Source organism: Haematobia irritans, chromosome 5, assembly GCF_050003625.1.
Source record: "Haematobia irritans isolate KBUSLIRL chromosome 5, ASM5000362v1, whole genome shotgun sequence".
NCBI classification, from domain to species: Eukaryota; Metazoa; Arthropoda; class Insecta; order Diptera; family Muscidae; genus Haematobia; species Haematobia irritans.
In genome coordinates, this window is record NC_134401.1 from 79,164,515 (window position 1) to 79,188,153 (window position 23,639).

General features: G+C 36.1%; 3 protein-coding genes across 4 annotated transcripts in view; all 3 read right to left on the reverse strand.

Moving 5' to 3' along the window:
• Fs (Follistatin) overlaps positions 1–6,769 on the reverse strand; it is a 223,662-nt gene extending 216,893 nt beyond the window's left edge. The window contains exon 1 of one of the 2 annotated variants that reach the window (XM_075312888.1): positions 5,925–6,767. The gene's annotated coding sequence lies outside the window, so the exon portion shown is untranslated. Of the gene's footprint in view, positions 1–5,924 lie in introns of both variants that reach the window. The other variant, XM_075312889.1, reaches the window with a different exon arrangement.
• A 3,655-nt stretch (positions 6,770–10,424) lies between these two features.
• On the reverse strand, positions 10,425–12,506 carry LOC142239881 (uncharacterized). Its single transcript, XM_075311627.1, has one exon. It carries the CDS (start codon positions 12,504–12,506, stop codon positions 10,425–10,427), a length of 2,082 nt encoding a protein of 693 aa, XP_075167742.1.
• Positions 12,507–12,748: 242 nt separating this feature from the next.
• LOC142239882 (uncharacterized) lies at positions 12,749–20,629 on the reverse strand. Its single transcript, XM_075311628.1, has 2 exons — positions 20,585–20,629; positions 12,749–15,589 (listed from the first exon to the last, which is right to left on the reverse strand). The coding sequence occupies exons 1-2, from the start codon at positions 20,627–20,629 to the stop codon at positions 12,749–12,751; spliced, it is 2,886 nt and encodes a 961-aa protein (XP_075167743.1).
• Between the last annotated feature and the right edge of the window lie 3,010 nt (positions 20,630–23,639).

Consider the following 23,639-nt stretch of genomic DNA (forward strand, 5'->3'; position numbering starts at 1 on the left):
TGGTAGTGGCTGTATAAGATTCGTCCGGGCCGACTTTGAGCCGTATATATTGTTTTTTTTTTTTTTTTTTTTTTTTTTTTTTTTTTGTCAAACAGATTCATCTTGCTCACCCACAGTAGTATTTATATTGTTTTGTTAAAAGTCTACAGAATTGAAAACTATACACCCATAGATAAAATCATGAACGGTGTGTACGTTTCAAAACAATCCGTTCATGAATCAACACACATATGGTGTTAAACTGAGAACAGACGGTGCCAATCTTTTGTTTTTGTTTTTTTGGTAAAGACGGACGCAATAGATAATAATAACCAGCGTTCATGATCTGAAAACTTTATGGTTACGAATTTATATTAAAAACCAATCCGCTACCGTGACTTGAACCTGGACTGTCTGCTTCATACGCGTTGACAGTCGCCTTAGCACTTTGGACTACCCACGGAGTTGCCATAAGAACATCTAATGAATAATCGTGAACGTCCGTGGACGAAACCGTGAACATTCCATTTTGAGTTTTCGTTAACGTTTCCGTTTCATTTTGATACCGTCCGTTCATGATTTTGGAACGTAATTTTTCTATTAGTGTGGAGCTTTGAGAGAGTTTGTGGCGTCAGTAGCCCTGGACCGGTTAGTTGTCCGTTGCAAAATACTGTGCCGCCATAGGAGTCAGTGAACGGCCCTTTCGCAAAATTTGCATCTTTATAAACATTTCCGCAATCTGTATACGACACAATTGACAATATTATGTAAGAAATTGATTGATCATTCCTTTTCAGATCTTCGATGGATTGTAATTACAGGAAATTGACTAAGTGAATGTACAGACACGTGAATTAAAACTCACTTTTTCTTAGCGGCATACATAATTTCTATTAATTCAAAATATTTAAGTTGTTTTCTTATCTGGGGAGAGGGTAAAAAGACTAGTTGTTTGGGGATATACTACAGAGATACCATTATCCGAGCTCTCTGGTGGGAGGGCTAAGCCCCCAAATCAACGCACTGAAATTTTTGACTCAAAATTTTCAAATGAAATCAGTGACTATTAAAATTATACACGGAAAAAAGCTCGCCCGGTTCTAAAAATTTTATCTTTACTCTAATACTTTGGCATTTTTCCGAGTCAAAGAAGAAGAGAATTGAAGCAAGGATACAATTGTGACACATTTAAATTTGAGCTTTGAATGCATATTAGTAGGGGACAAATTTTAATTTATAAGTTTGTTTAAAAACGTGTTAACGGCAATTCCTATTTTTGTTGACAAAAAGTTAACAAATAAATAAAGATAAAGACGATTTCATTAATTTTGAAGAATTTTTCAGAATTATTAAAGCAAAGTTGACCTTAGTCCAACAAATTTTGTATTCATGTAAATATGCCCTTTTTTAACTCGAATCATTTAACTGTAAGGATATTTTTGCTGTGTACTTAATTTTTAGACAAAAATGTGGGAATAATTAAAAGAGAAAGATAAAGAGAAAAAAGCAAAAAAAACTTAGTAGTTAAATCCACGACCTAAATGATTCGTAATTGTCTCTAAACTGTCCTATTTGTTTTTAAAGTCTGAAATTGTGTTCGTCAGAAAAAAAACTCTTCATTCAGTGTAGTAGTTTTCCTTAGAGATGGACACTAAGTTTGAGTTTAGCCACTAAAATCAAAAATTAATTATAAAAGCAAATAAAATTATATAGTTTTGTCTATTTTATTCGGCTTGAGGTCCTTTAAAAAAATCCCTTTACGAGTTTTGGTTAATTATAAAGTTGAAAGTCTTCGTCCTTTCTTAAAGGATGTTAATTGAAGATTAACTACACTGAAAAAATATTAACCTAATATGGAAGATTATGCAACTTAAATTTTAGGAATCGAAATTTACCCAAAGTTAAGGACAAAATTCTTTAAAATAATGGCATTTTAATTAAATTAAAGTTTATAATCCTTGCTTTAAAAATTTGTTTCATTAAATTTAGGACACAAATCTTGAAATTTTCCGTCTCTCTGCTGAAGTTGTAGATCTTTGAAGTAAGGCAAATTTCCCTTAAAATAAAGAAAAACATTTTTAAATCGTCTTTAACTCAACTGACATATTGCATTTCTAAATTTAAGATAAAATCGCTTCAAATATAGGCTAAGACTTATTTTAAGGATTTGCATCTTTGGTTTAAAGTTGTTTTTTAACATTAAGAAAACTGTCATAATTTGGATTTTAAATTGGAATTTGTTTGTACATAAATAACTTTATTACTATATCGCAAAGAGAGAATAAAAATTCGATGCATGAGAACTGTATCTAATTTTAATTTCATTTATCCTAGATTTAAAGCCAGGGAGGTCCGTCAAAGATGTCTTTATTTTAAAGAAGCCGCATCTTTGGCTCGGAATCAATACCAAAATAAACTTTTTTTTGAGTGTACACAGCAAAAAAGCGTCGCCAAAAAAGTAGTGAAAATTTTCTTTTTGGATCCGTTGCACTGAATTTGCATCACTTCTTAAGGTGTGATTCGAATTCAGTGTTTTGGATGTGAATTAAAAAAATTTAAATAATTTTTATACCCACCACCATAGAATGGTGGTATAATAAGTTTGTCATTCCGTTTGTAACACATCGAAATATCGATTTCCGGCTATATAAAGTATATATATTCTTGGTTAGGGAGAAATTCTAAGACGATATAACAATGTCCGTCTGTCTGTCTGTCTGTCTGTTGTAATCACGCTACAGTCTTCAATAATGAAGCAATCGTGCTGAAATTTTCGTCTCGTCTCGTCGTCTCGTCTTTTGTCTGCAGGTCAAGTTCGAAGATGGGCTATATCGGTCCAGGTTTTGTTATAGTCCCCATATAAACCGACCTCCCGATTTGGGGTCTTGGGCTTATAGAAATCGTAGAAATTTGAAATCTAAAGGTATTTTATGACCATAAAGAGGTGTGCCAAAAATGGTGAGTATCGGTCGATGTTTTGGTATAGCCCCCATATAGACCGATCTCCCGATTTTACTTCTTGGGCTTATAGAAACCGCAGTTTTTATTCCATTTACCTGAAATTGGAAATCTAGAGGTATTGTAAGACCACAAATACGTGTGCCAAAAATTGTGAGTATCGGTCCATGTTTTGGTATGGTCCCCATATAAAACGACCTCCCGATTTGGGGTCTTGGGCTTATAGAAACCGTAGTTTTTATCAAATTTGTCTGAAATTGGAAATCTAGAGGTATTTTAGGACCATAAAGAGGTGTGCCGAAAATGGTGAGTATCGGTCCATATTTTAGTATAGTCCCCATAAGAACGATCTCCCGATTTAACTCCTTGGGTTTCTAGAAACCGTAGTTTTTATCCGATTTGCCTGAAATTGTAAATATTCTGATATTTTAGGCTCACAAAAACGTGTATCGGATTAAGTTTTTATTGGTAATGCCTCCATATAGACCGACTTCACTTCTTGGGGGTGTAGAAGGCGCACTGATCATGAAAATTGCTTGAAACTCAATGTAAAATTTCCAGATTTTACTTCTACAGATTTAAGATTTCAAATCAAGACGTTATTTTATAATTTTCTTGCACACTTATAAGAGATGTTAATGATTCCTCTAAAACTCAAACAAAAATGGTTCTTATAAATCCAGAATCTGATATAGTCCTCATAGGTTAAATCTTTAAATTTATCTTCGGGAAGTGTCCTCAAGCCCTCCTGAAATTTCAAAGGAAAGATTCGGTCCGGCCGAACTTAGTGCTGTATATACTTGTTATATTTTTTTGGATTTTTAATGCATTCTAACGCTTGTTTGAAAAGTTTGACCTCAAATATTTTGTTTTTATAGATTGAATTTAGCATTTTTTCGAAAGAATGTTAATAATTTGTATCATTTTAATTATGACTCTGTTTTTAAACCATTTGAAACCAAAAAAAAGTAAAAATTAAAAGTTAAAATAAAGAACATCTTTGGGAGCACATTTCTGGAAGTGCTTTTAAAGTTGTGCTCGGCTGGAGGTCCTTTTCTAAATATATGAATTAATTAATTAAAACAAAAGGTCAACTAAATTAAGGATGTATATTTTTGGCCCATTTTATTATAACTTGAAAAGGGAGTAATCCAAAGTTAAATTTGTACTTTGGATTTTTCCCTTTTCAAGTTTATTTTCTTTAAAATAAATTTAATTGTTCTAGAAGTTGCTCTTAGTTATCACCCGATTTTCTTCTATTCCTAATATTTTTTTAACAAGAAGGATACATGGCTATACAGGTTATATCAGAACTCTTTTGTATGATCGTTATGAAGACATCCTACAAATTTTATTTTTTGGTCATCTTGATTTGCATGCACACACATCCTTGTTTATGCCACCCGTTTACCTTCAACGAACTTTTCTTGGCTACAAAGGATAATTATAACAATAAATAAAAACTTCTTAGCCCTACAAATTGTAAGGTCTGCGGTTCAATTCACCGCCTGGACAAAAGGTAAAATTAAAAAAATTATGAAATTTCGAATTTTTTTTGTAATACAATAAAAAGTACTGAAAATTAAATAAATAAACGAAATATGTGAAGATATGAGGGAAGGTGCAATTAGCCAGACAACTCCAATTTTTTTGGTTAGTCTTTATAAAATTTTTTTCACATGGTGTAAAAAGAGTCAACGTTTATAAAAAATCTATACATTTCTTCCAAACAAACTTTCTTATAGCGAAAAAAGATGTTTTGTGTCTAAAATTTCGGTTGGATATGAACGAACTATTTTTTACGTGCACCTTTTTAAAATAAACTATTCCATTATTTTGTTAAAAAGATTATTTTCCTTACAAATGTCGCATAAATAGAAATATAGTTTTTTATCTATGAAAACTAACGTATAAAAAATTTACCGTCGGTTCGTTTTCATTATTAAGAACATTTTGCAATACCACTACACATTCACATCAGTCATTTGAAGTTTTTATATGCCATTTTTGGAGGTGTTTTCGCTTACACTCAAAAACGTGATCCCACAAACCAGGAAGGAAAATGTAGGTGCATATTTTTGGAAAATTAAAGAAAATTTATAAGATAAACAACTACATTTATTAGATATAATTATTTTTGTTCTTGACCTGTTAAAGAAAATTTCGTAGTTTTAAGGAAAAATTTTGGTTTTCGAACTTCTAAAATGCCTTCAGCGCTATACGAAGTTCAAGATGGGCGTATTTGTAGTTACATATACAAATGGACGAAATTCTCAACGAATTTACTAAATCTTTATACACCTAGACCTCGCATTGCGTCGCAAAGTGAATTATGAGTTTCTATGCCAAACTATGCAAAGATTGGTAATAGATAATAACGCAACTTTGAAAATCTAACGACGCAAAGTGAAAACTAGTACTAATTCAACAGCGACGCAACTTCAAAACAACTCAAAACGAAACGACGCAAACCGAGGTTTAGGTGTACTTCTTTTGTGTTCATTTTTGCTCCTTTTTAGTTAATTTAACTAACGTATACAAACAATTATTAAAGTGAAAGCAACTTTTTCATGCTGGAGCAATTTTAATTAAAATATAATAATTTACATGAATTAGTGTTCTGGAGGGTGCACTTTTTTCAGTGTATCATAAAGAGTGTCACCTTTTATCACAAATGAAACTTTTTGTGCAACTTTTTGGAACTTTTCAATGGTAACGCTTTTAATTAATTAGAGTAGCAAATAATATTTTCTACGCGTAGTAGTCAATATAAGCAAACATTCCATATCCATATTTCTTGTCAAAATTAATTGATATATATCTATTTATGGATGTATTATAACTCAATGCTATTATTATTGAACAGATGTCACCTTAAGTCGATAATTGTGTGTGTGTGTGTGACCTATTAGGTTCTATAAATCGAATGGTATTCTCAGGTGTTCTTGGTTAACTCGTGCGGATTTCGCTGTTAAGCAAAAACCTACCTCTTCAGCATTCTCTCGATGGTATCGAAGTATCAATTAAAACGGCGGGTATGTCCCTCTGTCTGCCCTTTCAAGCACAGGTCTTTTCGGTGGGAGGGTCTTGATTGTTTATTCTTTTGCACTGTTTGTGATATTCAGTTGTTGTTGTATTATTGTTTTGTTTTTTTTTTTTTTTAATATTTCACTTATGAATACGTTAACAAAATACGTCCAACGTTTTCGCGAGACCAGAAGCCGTGAGCTGTACAAAATACCACTGTCAAAGTAGCTGGCGAACGACACGGCAACAACGAAAATAACAACACCCACAGATTTGCGAAACACTTTTGCTGTCGTTTAATTATTTCACTTTAATTTCTTTTCTTTTTTCTGTGATTTGAATTTGATTTTTATTTATGTTTTCTTTTTTAGCTTTCTTACACAATCTGTAAAGGAATGCCATGCGAATAATTATCACATGGGACCACAATACCACAGTAAAAGCTCAAAACCAAAATTGTACAACACTCAACACTTTTCGTTTTGTTCATCGATTTGAATTTGAACAGCAGACGGTGCTCCCGTTGGATATTTAATCTAAACTTGGGACTTGGCGAAAGACTAAAATCGGTGGCTATATTTTTTCTGTTGTGTGGGATTTTAGCGATTGCGATTTTTCACTTAAGTTAAGACGGCGCATACCGTAGCTACGCTAATAACGGCTGGGGCTGTGCTTGCTGATGGTGCAGTTTTGCTTATTCGCTCGAGATACATTCTTCGTTGTTATTGCGCCAAACCCGTTCGTTGCATTTGGTAGTCGAATACAAACTGAATTTTCAAAAACCAAAATTCTTATTTACGTAAGAAAAAGGCAAATTTCCATCTATCCATCCATGCACTCGGTACGTACGTCGGTCGTACTTACGTATCCATCCATCCATCTATCTACTCACACAACTGGCAGCTACTGCTGCTCAGCTTGGCTGGGAGTAGTAAGAAACAACAGCAATGGCCAGCCAGGCAGCTAGTCAGTCGCAGTCAATGTTATGGTGGCTGGGAGGGCCCCCATCATGCATGTTGCCAAAGTGTGCCGGTTTAAACGGCATCGACGACGGGTTGGAGCTTGGAATGAGCGTGTACAAGTCGAAGTAAGTTGTTAATTCGGCTGAGAGTTGTATATATGTGTGTATGCGTGCGAGAGGGCAAAACATGCAACATGTGCATTCGGCAAGCAACAGTTGGGGCAACAAGCATTTGCGCTCAGCAACATGATGCAGGGCAACAAATCCTCTGTTTCTCCTTGTTACTTCTTCCACAAGGAGCGTTCTTTTATTCGCTTTGAAGAATTTTATGGCGGGAAATGCACTTCCGGCAAATGATTCATTTGCTGTTTACATTGCAATGTTGCTGGCAGAGTGCAATGTTGAGCAACATGTTTCGTATGCAGCACGTGTCGCCACTCTCGCTCTCTCAGCATGGTATGAGGTAAGTGGGTATATACGCGCTCGTGTGTGTGTCCGTATGTTTGCAGCAATGAGTGACGATGCATTGACATGTTTATTACACAGCCGCACGAGTGTGCGAATATTGACTCGTGCAATGTTTGTGTGTTGTTAGCCATTTGCCCACAGACCAAGGGGCAGCAGTGCTTCGATCCGAAAAGACCTCCATATACATTGTATGCAGATTATGGCCAATTATTTGGTTAAACAGACAGCGTCAAAACAAAATGAGAAAAACAAAATAACACCTACAAAAGAAAAAGAAAACAAAACCCCAACTGCACAATGAACAATGATTTTAGTCTGTCTAAGCAGGTACTTAATCATTGATTGTCCCAATTCCAGTTCAATTCTATTTTAATGGCTTTGGTGGTATTAATTCACTCACTCTGTATGACATGATTGTCAACTGGGACACAGTAGTTTTGGAATTTTGCAGAGCACCTCCACTGTCGGGAAAGCCAATTGAATGGTGGTGCTATCATAGGCAATACGTAAAGTGACAGCCCAGGTTAAAGTGACAGCCCGATTAAGTTTCAGGCTCACTTCGACTATTCAGTCAATTGTGATACCACATTTAACTAAAAGTACCTATTACATATGGCACTTCTAGTTTTAACCACTGAACCGTCTCTATTATTTGCTTTTGTTGAACCAACCAGATTGCTCCAAAAACATTATTAACAGACTGCTTCAGTTAACGTTTTCCAAGTCTGCCAGTAATCTAAAGCTATATGCTCCTAAAATTCGCTTACGCCTTAAGCCTAAGATCACGTTTTCGCACGAAAAACTGTTATACTCCATATAAAAAACTTTAGCGCGGAATAAATGCGAAATCTTTGTTTTGAGCATTTTCCAACAAATATTTATACAACCCAGGATTTTTCGCATGAAAAAATAGGCAGACATATTATTTCGCATAAATAAGTTAACATCACTGGGTTTGCGATCCTATTTACAGAGATAGAGGAAGATATTCGGTTTTCGCAGGAACGAACTTAGTACTAAGCATTACACAAAATGCAGGGCACTCACACAAGAGGTGTTTAATTGATTCCCTTTCCTCCGCATCATGACAGCTCATACAATAGTCATTATACTTCGCACCAATAGTTTTTGCATATTCACCTATCAGGCAGCGACCCGTTATAGCAGATATCAGGAGTGATATCTGACGTCTTGAGAACACTAGTTTAAATGGGGCCATAATTGCAGTAAGACCTTGCAGGTAGCCAGAGACATACCAACAGATTCTAGTTCCCCTGGAATGTGTAAGGTAGTTCCTAGCCTTGCTAACTCATCTGCTTTACAGTTCCCCGGTATGTTCCTATGGCTAGGCACCCATATTAGGTGAATATTGTACTGCTCAGCAATCTCGTTTAGAGATTTGCGGCAGTCGATGGCCGTTTTCGAGTTAAGGAACACAGAGTCCAAGGATTTTATTGCAGGTTGACTGGCTGAGTATATATTAATGGCAACATTTTTTGAAACATTACTTCTCAGCCAATTCCTCTCTTCCGAACTGTGACCGTATATTTTTTCCGACCACAGCGATAACTCGCGCAACCGCACATCCGTTGTTGTAGCAAACTGTTTGGCTGAAGAATTCTGGTATCTGGTTCGCAGAATTCAGGGGGTTAAAAATTGAGTTCCCAAAGAAATAAAAACAAGTTATAATATTTCCTTTGATGAACAATTGAAAGCCTCTTGCTTTATTGACTGCTCACTTAGAACTAAATTAAATATGGCGGTTACAAACGCTCCAAGCGTTAAATACTTTTCTTCAAGACATACATATATATGACATTTATGATGTGTAAATGTATTAGTAAAAGTAACAAGTTAAACATAAGAGAATTCATTAGAAGAGATCAAGAATATAAGAGGTACAAAATTCATATAACAAAGGTACAAAAAATTAATGTTGTCCTGGTGACTTTACATTGTTGAACAGTGGGTTCAACATACTCCCGGGTATGAATTGGGAAATAAAGCTTTAGTTTCCAAATGGGCCATCTTCTCGACGCACAAGGGGAGCCAACGTCTTCAAGAACGGTATGTTGCTTCTTGCTGCACTGCCACTCACCACTAGACCAAACACAGTCTTTGTGACCAATATTGATGGATTCTTTTCACATTTTGATGATTCACCTTGGATGATATACTCTTCCAAATCTTTAACGATTACACCATCAATTTGACCGTATGTAAAAGGTTGAGGATGAGCCATTTTGAGGCCTTGAAAGTAACTCATAAGCGATGGAATCCGTACAGCGGGTGGTAAAAAAATGGTATTCTGCGTGCAATAACAAATCGGTGTCTAAGTGGCATTTCAGGAAGGTGAATGTAAAAAGAACCAGATGATATCTCGTGCTTCGTACGGTGTAGATGAGAAAATTCTTTCACACTCTCAAATATCAGAAAAGATTTAGCCACTCTTGTTTCTAGCAGAAATGTGAAAGAATTTTGGGTTCCTCCACCCGATAATTCGCATTGGATTACAGGAGCTAGGCGACGGTATTCATTTGGAGTAGTCCAATCATGCGGCAATGCACCTGCATAAGTTATCATTTGCATATAAAATGGCATCGATTCAAATGATGCAATAATAGATGAATTGGCTGTCATGGAGACATGATCATTTTCTTTTTCATCAATAAAAGATGAGCTTTCGATGGTTTCTTCGAAGGTCGGGATTTCTTCAAAGTTATCGACATGGATCATGGTATGATGTTTTTCATCGCAAAGTTGACATCTGTTGTCGGAAGGGCAATTCGATCGAGTATGTCCAAAGCCAAAACAATTAAGGCATACGTCTTGACCTTCTAATGCAGCTCGTCGTTCGCGAATGGTCATATTTCGGAATCTAAGGCAATACTTTAACGGTTGATTGCGGCCACAGACGAAACATCTTGGTTTTATTACCTAGTGAGACATGTTGTTGACAACGGTATCTGAAATGGAAAGAGAAAAAGAGAACAGAATACATACAATGAAAAACTTGCATCGTTTGTTTTGATCATTGAGTTTTTGGTTTTAATGGTGTTTCTATTGGCGTTTTAGGAAGAGAAGTGTTTTCAGATGTAGGAAGAAGACATATCTTTACGATTGGCCTTACAATTATGCCATCTTTTGTTTTAATTTCAGCTACTCTGACATTATTATCTTTTCCGCAAAACGTTTTCACAATTCGCCCAAGACACCATTCCGTTGGAGGCAATGATTCCTCTTTAACGATGACTACATCTCCTTCTTTGATGTTGTTTCCGCTCGATTTCCACTTATATCGCCTTTGCATTTCTGTCACATATTCAGATTTCCACCTTTCGCTGAATATGTGAAATAATGCCTTTAATCTCTGCCATCTATTTATATATGATAGAGATTTTAATGGAGGGGTGGCCGAAGACTCAGGGGGAGCTGTTAAGGAAGCTCCACGTAAAAAGTGACCTGGTGTCAGCGGCAGAAGTTCATTTGGGTCTTCTGAAATCGGACATAGTGGTCTTGAGTTTAAAACTGCTTCAACACGAACCAGCAAAGTCGTAAACTCTTCAAATGTAAAGTTCCAATTAGTTGTTACCTTTTTTAAGTGGGTTTTCATAGATTTTACGGCAGCCTCCCACAGGCCGCCCATATGAGGAGCATATGGTGGTATAAAAGACCATGTAAACCCTTGTGGACTGTATATTTTGCCCAAGTTATCTCCCACTTCTTTGAGAAATAAGTTGTGCTCTTCTAGGAGTTTTCGATTAGCGCCTATGAAATTTCTCCCATTGTCGGAGAATAGAGTTTTTGGTAGCCCTCGACGACCAACAAATCTGCTAAATGTGGCCAGGAAGGCATCAGCTGACAGATCTGAGCAACACTCCAAGTGGACAGATCTCGTAGTAAAACATACAAATACCGCTGCATAACTTTTTACCACTTTAGCATTTTTGAGTGATGACGATTTGATGCTGAACGGGCCAGCAAAATCGACTCCCGTATAGGTGAATGGAGGAGAGAAATTAACTCTTTCTTGCGGTAGTGATGCCATAAGTTGATTGTGGAATTTGTGTTTATAAATCGTACTTTTTCGGCAATTACGAATTGTTTTTCTGATTGCATTTCGAAGGCGAGGAATATAAAAACCTTGTCTTATGTATCGTAGCATAATTCCATGTTCTGCATGCAAGAGTATTTCGTGTGCATAATTTACAAAAAGCGTTGATAGATGAGATTTATCAGGTATGAGAACCGGATGCCGCTCTTCAAAACTAAATCCAGAATTATTTAGTCTTCCACCAACTCGTATTAATCCGTCTTTGTCCAAGAATGGGGCTAGAGTTAAAATAGTACTTTTCTTATTGACAGGCAGTTTTGATTCAAGTTTCTTGTACTCCTGAGCGTAATGAGACTTCTGTGCCATAATTATTAATCGATGTTTTGCAAAAGTTATTTCATCTGTAGATAATGCTTCACCCTCTTGGTGAAGCTTATGTCGGCATTTGTTGATAAACCGATATATTTGACACAAAACTCGAATAGCTTTGTTAAATGATGAAAAACGATTTATGAAATCTTCATTTTGAATTTCAAGATGAAAATTTGACGTCTTTTTGGTTTCGATTTCTGTTGGATCAAAAGTTCTTGGCTTGGGCCAATTTTCTTGTAGAGTTTGAAGCCACGGAGGCCCATGCCACCATAGTTTATGTTGCTTAAGCTCTTGTGGAGTACATCCTCGGGTACCTACATCAGCTGGATTGTCTTCAGTACATATATGTTTCCAACAAGTGACATCCGAGATTTGACTGAGTTTTGTAATTCTGTTAGCCACAAATGTCTTTAGGGACTGTGGGGATTTTTGCAGCCAACCTAAGACAATAGAAGAATCAGTCCAAAAGTATTTTTCATAATCATATTTCACCGTGATTGTTTTCATTAATTTCGCCATCAACACAGCACCGCATAATTCGAGTTTCGGAACTGTTATATTCTTTAGAGGGGCCACTTTTGTTTTGGCTATTAGCAGGTTGCTGGAAATAGTGCCACTGAGATCTTGAACACGAATATAAATTGCACCGCAGTAAGCCTTCTCCGAGGCGTCGCAAAATCCATGCATTTGGATATGCTTTCTTGGAGAAAATCCAATCCACCTCGGTATTCGCAACCTCGAAACAAATGATAAATTTTCAACAAATTTATTCCAAGTTACTAACAAATGTAAAGGTACAGGCTCATTCCAGTCAATTTTTTCCTGCCATAAACTTTGCATCAATATTTTGGCTGTGACAATTATTGATCCCAGCCAACCCAGAGGGTCATATATTCTCGCAATAACCGATAATATTATTCTTTTCGTAGCTACGGGATTTTTTCTATGGACTCAACATTATAAAAGAATTCATCTTCCTTGGCATTCCAGCGGATGCCCAAAGTTTTAGTTGTGCTGGACTCATCAAATTTTAAAAAATCTTCATCAAGAAGATCTTCGCGGGCCAAATGTTGCAAAAGAAAATCGTTATTGGATGTCATCTTTTCTAAAGGAAAAGAGGCAGATTTGAGTATCTGCATTAGTTGTAATTGTTTTAGTCTTGCTTCTTCGATGTCATGTCCACCTGACAATACATCATCAACATAAGTTTCGTTCCGAAACACTTGTGAACCAAACTCATATTTCGGCCTGTAGTCCTCGCTGAGTTGAATCAATGTCCTTATCGCCAAAAAGGGGGCGCAATTGATTCCAAAAGTCACAGTTTTTAGTTGATATGTTTTAATATGATCATCAGAATTAGGTCGAAATAAAATTGATTGGTATTTTCTATCTTCTGGGCGAAGCCAAATTTGACGATACATCTTCTCGATGTCGCCTGTGAATACATATTTATAAAATCGCCATCCTAAAATTATTTGGGTCAAATCGGCTAAAAGTGTTGGCCCTTGAAGTAATACATTATTCAATGAATAGCCACTAGACGTTTTCTTTGACCCATTAAATACAACCCGAACTTTTGTGGATTTCCTGTCCGGTTTAACAACCGCGTGATGGGGCAAGAAAAAAGAAAACTGTTTCTCATCAGGTAGTTCATTGTACTTTACTAAATCCATATGCTCTAAATCAATATATTCTTGAAGAACTTTATCGTATTCAGTCTTCAAATCTGAATTTTTCGCAAGGTTTTTCTCCATTCTGAAATATTGAGCCAATGCACTCTTTTTTGAGGCACCTAAATATATTTCATGAGGAAATTCAGGCTTAAAGGGAAGGCGCACTACGTATCTTCCACTTTCATGTCGAAATGTAGTTTTCCGGTAGTATTCCTCGCAGTATGCATCGTGATCATTGACGGGTGGACGAACATCAACCTCCTCAATTTCCCAAAACTTCTTCAAAATATCATGTAGATTTTCGTGATCGGAATCTACAACTGATAATGAAAATGAATTTATTTCAGAAACAGGCATAGGACCTGACAAATACCATCCAAATTTGGATTCTCTAACTTCTAATCCTTGGGCTGAATCAAGATGAATGCCTTTCATATTAATTTGTGGTAAGTAATCACTTCCGATGATCATATCTATAGGCGATGGTTTGTAGAAAAATGGATCCGCAAGATCGAAATTTGATAAATACTCTAGGTGTCCAATGTTTACTCTCTTTGCGGGGAGAAAACTAGCTAATTTTGGAACAACAATAGCATTTATTTTCATGGAGAATTTTGTATTCCTAGATTGAATTTCAACGCAACAGGTTCCGTTCGAATTTCCAACTATAGTTCCTCCCAATCCTGATATCTGACTGATATGACGAAGTACTGGCAATTGCAGTTGTTGTTGTAATCGTTTTGAGATGAAACTTCTTTCCGAACCTCCATCTAAGAGAGCTCGGACCAAAAAAATTTCCCCAGCATGAACCAATTTTATTACAGCTGTGGGTAAAACAGTTGTGCCATTATTTTGGGCGAAATGAACTTGTATAGAATCATTACGATTATTATTCCTTTCTCTTATTGAATTTGATGAACTTGGAGTATCTAATTGTCCATTTTCAGCCTCTTCACTATTAATTCGTTGGTTTGTAATTTCATTCTGATTTGTATCCAAATGAAGCAAAGTGTGATGCTTTTTCTGGCATTTGTTACATAACGAGTTGCTCGAACATTTAGACTTAAAATGATTCGACGATAAACAATTGGCACAATATTTATTCGCATAAACATATTTTAGTCTCTCTTGTGGAGTTAACGCTTTGAAATGTTTACAATGACGAAGACCGTGATTTCGTTTACATTTCTTACAAATATTGGTATTCGCTTTTTCTGAGTACGAATAAAATGTTTGTGATTTGTTTTGATTCTCCTTGTTAATTGGCTTTTTGAAATCAGTAATGGTTTCCAAGATTTCTATCCTTTTTGATAAAAAGGAATCTAATTGTGACCATGATGGCAATTCTCTATGGTCAACTAATGAGTCTTCCCAAGCTCTAATTGTCTCGTCAGGCAATTTTGTAGAGCATAAATGTATTAAAATAGGATCCCAATCATCAGTTTTCACCTTGAATGATTTTAATATGGATACGCTATCATTAATACAACTTTGAATTTGTCTTATGGATTTTGGAGTTTCACAATTTGCGACTGGAGCGCCAAACAATTTCTTCATTTGTTGATGGACGAGGATTCGAGTATTCTCGTATCGATTTTTTAATGCTTCCCATGCTAAATTGAAATTTGAATCAACAAGATCAAATTTTTGTACTATTTGCAAGGCTTCACCTCTTGTCTTGCAACATAAGTGGTATAATTTTTGAGCTTGAGATAAGCCAGGATGATTTATAAACACTGCTTGGAAAATATCCCTGAACGCAGGCCACTTCGAGTATCCTCCCTCAAATGGCTGTGTATCACAGGGTGGAAGTTTCAAGTTCGAGACATTTTGATAAGTCATGCAGACACCAGCTCGTGTACTTTCATGTACCTTTGGCTGCAATCTGTTTTGCAAAGCCTCTATTATTTTAACTTTACAATCTTGATACTTTTCCGATGCGGCATCAAATTTTTCCACATTTTCTTTGTCTTCAAGATTTTCATCTGACTCTCCCGAAGTCTTTAAATTCTCGAAACTTTCCACCAAATTACTCCATCTACGTTCCAACTCATTATGTTTCACTTCAAAAATCGCAGTCGTAAACTCTTCAACTGTCTAAATGCAATAGATGCAGCATGACATTAAGGGAATCTGTTCCTGTCTTACTGAATGCGCCTGAGATACACGAACACGCCATACGCTGAACTTTATCTAAACCTGCCGGCCACCATTATAGGTCTAACCACTGCCGTGTATAGCCAATGCACAATTTTTGGTTTTAGCCCCCAGTTTTTTCCTATTGCCTTTTTGCACGAGTACAAAGCTACCGTGGCTTTTCTCGCTCTTTCTTCAATATTATGCTTAAAGTTCAGCTTCCTGTCCAGAATAACGCCAAGGTATTTTGCACACTCACCAAAGGGAATTTGCAAGATTTACTCCAAGACCATTCTCTTTCGCCCATTTATCACTCATCCGGAGGGCTCTCTGTATAACATCTCTGATTGTGGATGGGAATTTTCCCCTGACTGCCAGAGCCACATCGTCTGCGTATGCCACCACTTTTATCGTTTATTTTTCTAGGGAAACCAGAACGTTGTTTATGGCAACATTCCAAAGAAGAGGTGATAGAACATCTCCTTAGGGTGTGCCTCTGTTCACATACCTTTGTATGTTAGCTTGTCCTAGTGTGGCCGAAATACGTCTCCTCATTAGCAGTTCGTCTAGCAGCCTAAGTATACCTGGATCAACATTCAGAGTTGCCAGTCCATTTAATACCGAGATCGGATGGACGTTATTGAATACCCCCTCGATGTATAGAAACGCCACGATTATGTATTCATTGACAGATAGTGAGCTTTCAATAAAGCTGACTAGTTCAAGCAAAGCGGTCTCAGTAGACTGCCCTTCGAGTATGCATGCTGTCGTTTCGAGAGCAAACTTGAATCGACGCTAGTTCTAAGATAAATGTCTATCATCCTCTCCAGAGTCTTAAGTAGGAATGAGGATAAGCTGATTGGTCGGAAATCCTTCGCACTATTCTGGAATATATGCTAAGTTTATACATCCTTTATATATCACCGTCAACCAGGGGATAATTCTTTCAGCCACTGTTTGTAACTCCGTCGGAGTAATTCCATCAGGTCCGGGGGATTTGAATGGCCTAAAGATTTTTAACGCCCATTTTATTCTAGATTCCGAAACAATTTCCTCGATAGGAAATGACCGTTGAGACACTGTGGCACAGCCAGAACATGGTTCAACCGTCTGTTTTCCAGTAAAATGTGTCCAATAGTACCTCCATCGTCTCCTCACTGGACGTTGTCCAATTGCCCTCCGATGTTTTAATGAAACCTGGAGCCGAGTTAGTGGATGCTAGTACCTTCCGTAATCTGGACGCCTTGGACGTATTCTCAATACTGCTGCAATAGACATTCCAAGAGTTATACTGAGCCTTTCTCAGTTCTCGCTTGAAGCCTCTCAGATTCTTCTTGTAAGGGTCCCAATCCTCAGGATCTCTAGGGGACTTTGCTTTCTTAATGAGCTTTCTGCATGATTTCCTCATATTACTTAACTCCGTAGACCACCATGGTGGTCGATTTTTCCCCTTGGCTTCCCTCTAGGGCATGTAGCTTTCAGTGAGATGTTGAAGGCCTTAGTGATCCTCTCCACTGCGTGTTCGATATCTTGCACAGTCATAAGCGTAGGAAGGCCTCTGGGGAGGGGGCTTAGACCCCCCAGAAAAATGTTATCCCCCCCCCCCCAAAATTTGAAACTATTTATGATTTTCCATTTTTCAATAAAGTCAATAGTTTTTTTAATTTTTATAAAAATTAAACAAATATATACAATCGCACAAAGTTCCGCTAAAGACTTTCATGAACAATCGAATTACTTGGGTTGTGGTAGCAGTTGCTGATGGCAATGTTTGAAGTCAGATATTTATGAAATAAAGCTGTGGTTGAACTTATGATTGATTTAGTTTAGTCAATTTAATTAAAAAAATAGTAATTGATATTAAAACTATTCTTTCATAAATTAATATCTTAATAATGCTGCGAAAATGCGTTGCCAAAAAAGTAGTGAAAATGTTCTTTTTGGGTCTAGAAGTGGTGCAAAATTGGCGGAGAAGCAATGAATGTAATATGAGCTTGTCATAGGACAAATGTCCACCGTTTCAACAGCCGTGATATTTTCCCAAATAAATAATTTTTATATTGTTTTTATGATTTTTAATGCATTCTGACGCTTGCTTGAAACGTTTTTCCTCGAATAATTTCCAAAATTATCGATATTTCTATAATGGATTTAGCAGTTTTGTGGCAAAATTTGAATAATTTGTACAAATTTATTTATTCTTACTCTTTTTTATACCCTCCACCATAGGATGGGGGTATATTAACTTTGTCATTCCGTTTGTAACACATCGAAATATTGCTCTAAGACCCCATAAAGTATATATATTCTGGGTCGTGGTGAAATTCTGAGTCGATCTAAGCATGTCCGTCCGTCCGTCCGTCTGTTGAAATCACGCTAACTTCCGAACGAAACAAGCTATGGACTTGAAACTTGGCACAAGTAGTTGTTATTGATGTAGGTCGGATGGTATTGCAAATGGGCCATATCGGTCCACTTTTACGTATAGCCCCCATATAAACGGACCCCCAAATTTGGCTTGCGATTGCTCCAAGAGAGGCAAATTTCATCCGATCCATCTGAAATTTGGTACATGGTGGTAGTATATGGTCTCTAACAACCATGCAAAAATTGGTCCATATCGGTATGACATGTAAACACCAATTTGAACACCATATTCCAAAACTATCTACCAATAAGAAGGTTACAGAGGACAACCCCCATGGATTTAATCATCTAAAATTCGTTCAAGAACCCAACTAGAGAGAAATTCTTGAATTTCTTCTCAAAATTGTATATATTTTAGCAGTAAGATAATGAACTAATAATTGTAAATTACTAAATGAGTATGACTCAGTTGTGTTGTATACAAAAATTAAAAAAAGAACGAAAAATACCTTGACTCACGATAATATCGTGACTCGTGAAGAATGTTGTTACTCACGGATAATTTTATAAGTTATTTACTTGAGGGACGTGTCTGAAAACTTGAGCATGATTAAAATCGACAACATTATTAAACTCATAACATCCTAGGTGTCACTAAAATTGTAAATGAATTCAACTCGTAGGCGTGATTATTTTTGTTAGTGTATTTTTCAGAAATTCGTTACTTACGCACACTCACGAAGATATTATTTTCGTGGCTCACGCTCATGTACGACATTTGCTTAGTTAATCAGGCTCATGTATACCCACGCCGTTGCCATCAGCTTGAGTCACGACTATTTCGTGTCACGTGCACCCCTCTAAGTATATCCTCGTTTGAGTAATCTGGTAGTGATTGTGTTGTGATCGAGAGGAAAGCAATAAGTATTAAAAAAAATTTGCAGTGATGAGAACAGAACATAAATTAGTACGATACACGCTGTTATACGATCACTTAGCAAGTAACTGCTACTCTATGTTATTAGTCACTGGTGTTACTAGTTACTGACGAATCACAGTGACTAAATATAAAAAATATCGCTCATCTCTAATTATTATAGCAGCTTGATAATGATTGATTGTGGGCGGAAGATTCTAAATTTTAGCAAAAAAAAAAAAAAAAAAAACAATACATTTTGTGGTTTAAATCAAAATTTTTTATTAAATGGCGTCTAACTTTGAGTCGGCATATTCGGAGCCGACTAAAATCAGCGGCGCGACTGTAAGGTTAACAAACGATCGATACCATAGAAAGCACCAACTCTACCCTTCGTTGCGTTTATTTCTGTAGAAAATTTTGTCAACATTTTATTTCCATAGAAAATTTTGTCAAAATTTTATTTCTATAGAAAATTTTGTAAAAAATTTATTTCTGTAGAAAATTTTTTCAACATTTTATTTCTATAGAACATTTTGTCAACATTTTATTTCTATAGAAAATTTTGTCAACATTTTATTTCTATAGAAAATTTTGTCAAAATTTTATTGCTATAGAAAATTTTGTCAACATTTTACTTCCATAGAAAATTTTGTCAACATTTTATTTCTATAGAAAATTTTGTCAAGTTTTTATTTCTATAGAAAATTTTGTCAAAATTGTATTTCTATAGAAAATTTTGTCAAACTGAATTATATACGTATTTAATCGGCCTTTTTTTGTTTAATATATACCCCTTATGGACTAACTTACAATTTAGAAGACAGTATTAAAAAGTTTTACGATACCTTGCCATCGGCAAGTGTTATCGCAACCCAAGTAATTCGATTGTGGATGACAGCCTTTAGTAGAAGTTCCTACGCAATCCATGGTGGAGGGTACATAAGATTCGGCCTGGCCGAACTTACGGCCGTATATACTTGTTTTAACTATTTGAAAGAAAAGAAAACAAAAAATTACACGTTAAAATATGAAAAAAAATGAAGTAAAAAAATTCCTGTGTAGTTAAAATAATTGAGGACATTTTTAGAGTACTTTTAAAGTTGTGCCCTTAGAACAACTCACAATTTTTTTGCTGGGAAAAGTGTGGAACTACTTTTAGTTGCTTTATCATAAATTAATTGTCGAGTTATTATGATGTCTAATTTTTTATTCAATTTTATGAAATAAAACATTAATTGAACCTATAAGTTCAGTCTATACATTTTTAGCTAGGGGGGCTATAGCCCCCCTAGGAAAATTGTCTAGCTACGCTAATGTGCACAGTGCTCATATTGTCTCTGGTATTTCCGGTATCATCATATCGAACGATTCCCTATACCTATTCCAATCACCTTTCCTAACATTTGGCGGAAATATGGTCTTTGAAGTACGAACAGCCAATCTGATACTGATGTAGCGATGATCTGAGAAGCTAAGTTCCCTAAAAACTTGCCACTCAGATATCTTATCATTCAATCCCGGAGAGGCCAATTTGACGTCCAACACCTCTTGCCTAGTTTTGGTGACGAAGGTTGGTGCATCTCCCTTTTTCCAAATTACCAGGTTAGTACGCAAAATAAACCCTATTAGCGACTCCCCCCTTGCATTAGTATCACTACTTCCCCAAATACTATGATGAGCATCTGCAAAGCAGTTGGTGTTGTTTTGATTTTCATTTTGATACTCATTTTAAAATTTAATTATAAAAGATGGAAAACAAAAGAGTGAAACTGACACCGGAGGTTAAGAAACAATTGTATCGAGCTGTTGAAAATCGTCCAATTATTTGGAATAAGGGTCATTACAATACAAATGCGATGAAAAAAGAATGGGAGCAGGTTCCCAGTGAAGTTGGGATTAGTGGTAAGGTAATTCGTAATTTGTGACATCGTTTAAGCGTCGTCTTTCCTTAGAACAATTATGTCGAAATGGTTGAAGGAGCATTATAGATAGCCGGCGTTATCAAAAGAGAAAAGCATTAAAATCCAGAAGTGCTTGTAATACGCCGTTGGATATTAGTATTGAATATTTGGAGAGTTCGAATGAACAATGGGAGCTCGAGGACGATGTCCAATTTTTAGAAGAAGTTGAAACTATGCGATTGTAAGAGAAATAGTGTGGATTGACTTCCGGTAAACTTAACTTTTTAATATTTTCGCACGGATTTCTCTAACGTCATCGAAAATGATTATTAAATCGAAAGACCGCCAAGCTCTGGAACATCGTTCTCATTTGTAAGTACATACCCATGACCATGTAAAGTTATATGTAAACTTTTATCAACACTTTAACAATATTGTAGAGAAAATCCAACATCTCGACTCCAAAATTATCAAATAGGGTAAATTCACAAAAATCGGATAGCTGTTATAATCAGTAACAAAAATAGCCAATGTAGCTGCAAAAAGTCAAGCAAACATTCAGGCTTTTTGGGCTACTTCGGTTCAATAATGGAGGATTTCAATAATAACGAAAGAGATGAATTACAAGAAAGAGTCATGGAGATTGCCGAAATACGTAGAAGAATGAAATGATTTTTAGTTTTTTTTTTTTCACTATAATATATTTTTTCTAGTTTAAAATTTACTTAAAATAACAGTGTAATTGTAAACATGAATCAAAATAAATGATTTTTTTTAATAATAACAATTCAATCTAAATAAGCAGATATCCTTTGCCAAGCTATTGATCCTTCTTCGGAATTGAAATAGGCTTTAATATTGACACGAGCTGTAGTTGCTGATTCTTCTGATCTACCAACAGAGCGGGAAACCATATCCGAATAAAAAAGCGAATCTGGTCTTAAAACATTTCGAAAACGTCCGCTTGCCACGTAGCTCTGGGCACAATATTTATTGTTCTCGTCCTCATCAAAAAGTTGTGCATGTAAAGGGTGATTTGTTAAGAGCTTGATAACTTTTTTTTAAAAAAAACGCATAAAATTTGCAAAATCTCATCGGTTCTTTATTTGAAACGTTAGATTGGTCCATGACATTTACTTTTTGAAGATAATTTCATTTAAATGTTGACCGCGGCTGCGTCTTAGGTGGTCCATTCGGAAAGTCCAATTTTGGGCAACTTTTTCGAGCATTTCGGCCGGAATAGCCCGAATTTCTTCGGAAATGTTGTCTTCCAAAGCTGGAATAGTTGCTGGCTTATTTCTGTAGACTTTAGACTTGACGTAGCCCCACAAAAAATAGTCTAAAGGCGCAAATCGCATGATCTTGGTGGCCAACTTACCGGTCCATTTCTTGAGATGAATTGTTCTCCGAAGTTTTCCCTCAAAATGGCCATAGAATCGCGAGCTGTGTGGCATGTAGCGCCATCTTGTTGAAACCACATGTCAACCAAGTTCAGTTCTTCCATTTTTGGCTACAAAAAGTTTGTTAGCATCGAACGATAGCGATCGCCATTCACCGTAACGTTGCGTCCAACAGCATCTTTGAAAAAATACGGTCCAATGATTCCACCAGCGTACAAACCACACCAAACAATGCATTTTTCGGGATGCATGGGCAGTTCTTGAACGGCTTCTGGTTGCTCTTCACTCCAAATGCGGCAATTTTGCTTATTTACGTAGCCATTCAACCAGAAATGAGCCTCATCGCTGAACAAAATTTGTCGATAAAAAAGCGGATTTTCTGCCAACTTTTCTAGGGCCCATTCACTGAAAATTCGACGTTGTGGCTCGTTAGTAAGTCTATTCATGATGAAATGTCAAAGCATACTGAGCATCTTTCTCTTTGACACCATGTCTGAAATCCCACGTGATCTGTCAAATACTAATGCATGAAAATCCTAACCTCAAAAGAATCACCCTTTATATACATGCCTTTATGAAGTTTTTGGCTTTGGAGACAATAATATTTGGAACTTATTATTCCAAAGGCATTCTCCACGAATCGACGAGCTCTGCTAAGATGGTAATTAAATATTTGTTTCTCTTCACCCAATCCCGCATTTTTTGTTGGTTTATATGGTTTATTGGTTTATATACATACATAAACTGCAAGAATCGTAATTCTTGTGATATTATCGTGTAGTTTTTGATAATTCGGTCACCGAGAGACGAATGAATATATCATTTTGTGGCATTTCCAAGAAACATCTTTTAGGTACCAGACGATTCGAGTGCAGTCCACACAGCACTTTCAACTTAGATCTGCGAGCTATTTATGGAATGAATGCACCAATTTGACCACGATGCTAATATATGCTCAAAATGAGTCGTCGCCTAAATTTTATATTTATGGCAAATATACAGTATATTTGCAATAAATCATTCGATTTTCATCACATACAAACATTTCATGCTCATATTCTGCATTTTGAATGAACATTTTGAAGTTGTTTCGTAATCAATATTCCCATCAAATTCATTCTCTTGGTTTCCGGAGTCCAAATGATTTTCCATTTCCCGCATTGCAGTGTTTGTCTTTCAGATCAATTGGAAATAAATTTAAAAACCGTTTCATCTTGCTGTAATTGAGGCTTACACACTATTGGCCAATTTGGGTCCAAAGCCATTGAAATCTAACTCATATAATATAATTTTGGTAAATATACTATTCCAAGTATGCATCAATTGGTACATAGCTTCTCTAGTTTCCTCTTTCACCTGCAAATGGGATTCACTCTATGTTCTCGAATTTTGGAAAATTTTATGCTTAGTACAAGCTTACCTTT

Coding starts and splice junctions, on each gene's coding strand:
- LOC142239882 (XM_075311628.1), bottom strand. CDS start 20,629: ATGAAAATCAAAACAACACCAACTGCTTTGCAGATGCTCATCATA. Junction 15,590..20,584: donor CTTTGCAGATGCTCATCATA/GTATTTGGGGAA, acceptor TATTGCATTTAG/ACAGTTGAAGAGTTTACGAC.
- LOC142239881 (XM_075311627.1), bottom strand. CDS start 12,506: ATGCATGGATTTTGCGACGCCTCGGAGAAGGCTTACTGCGGTGCAATT.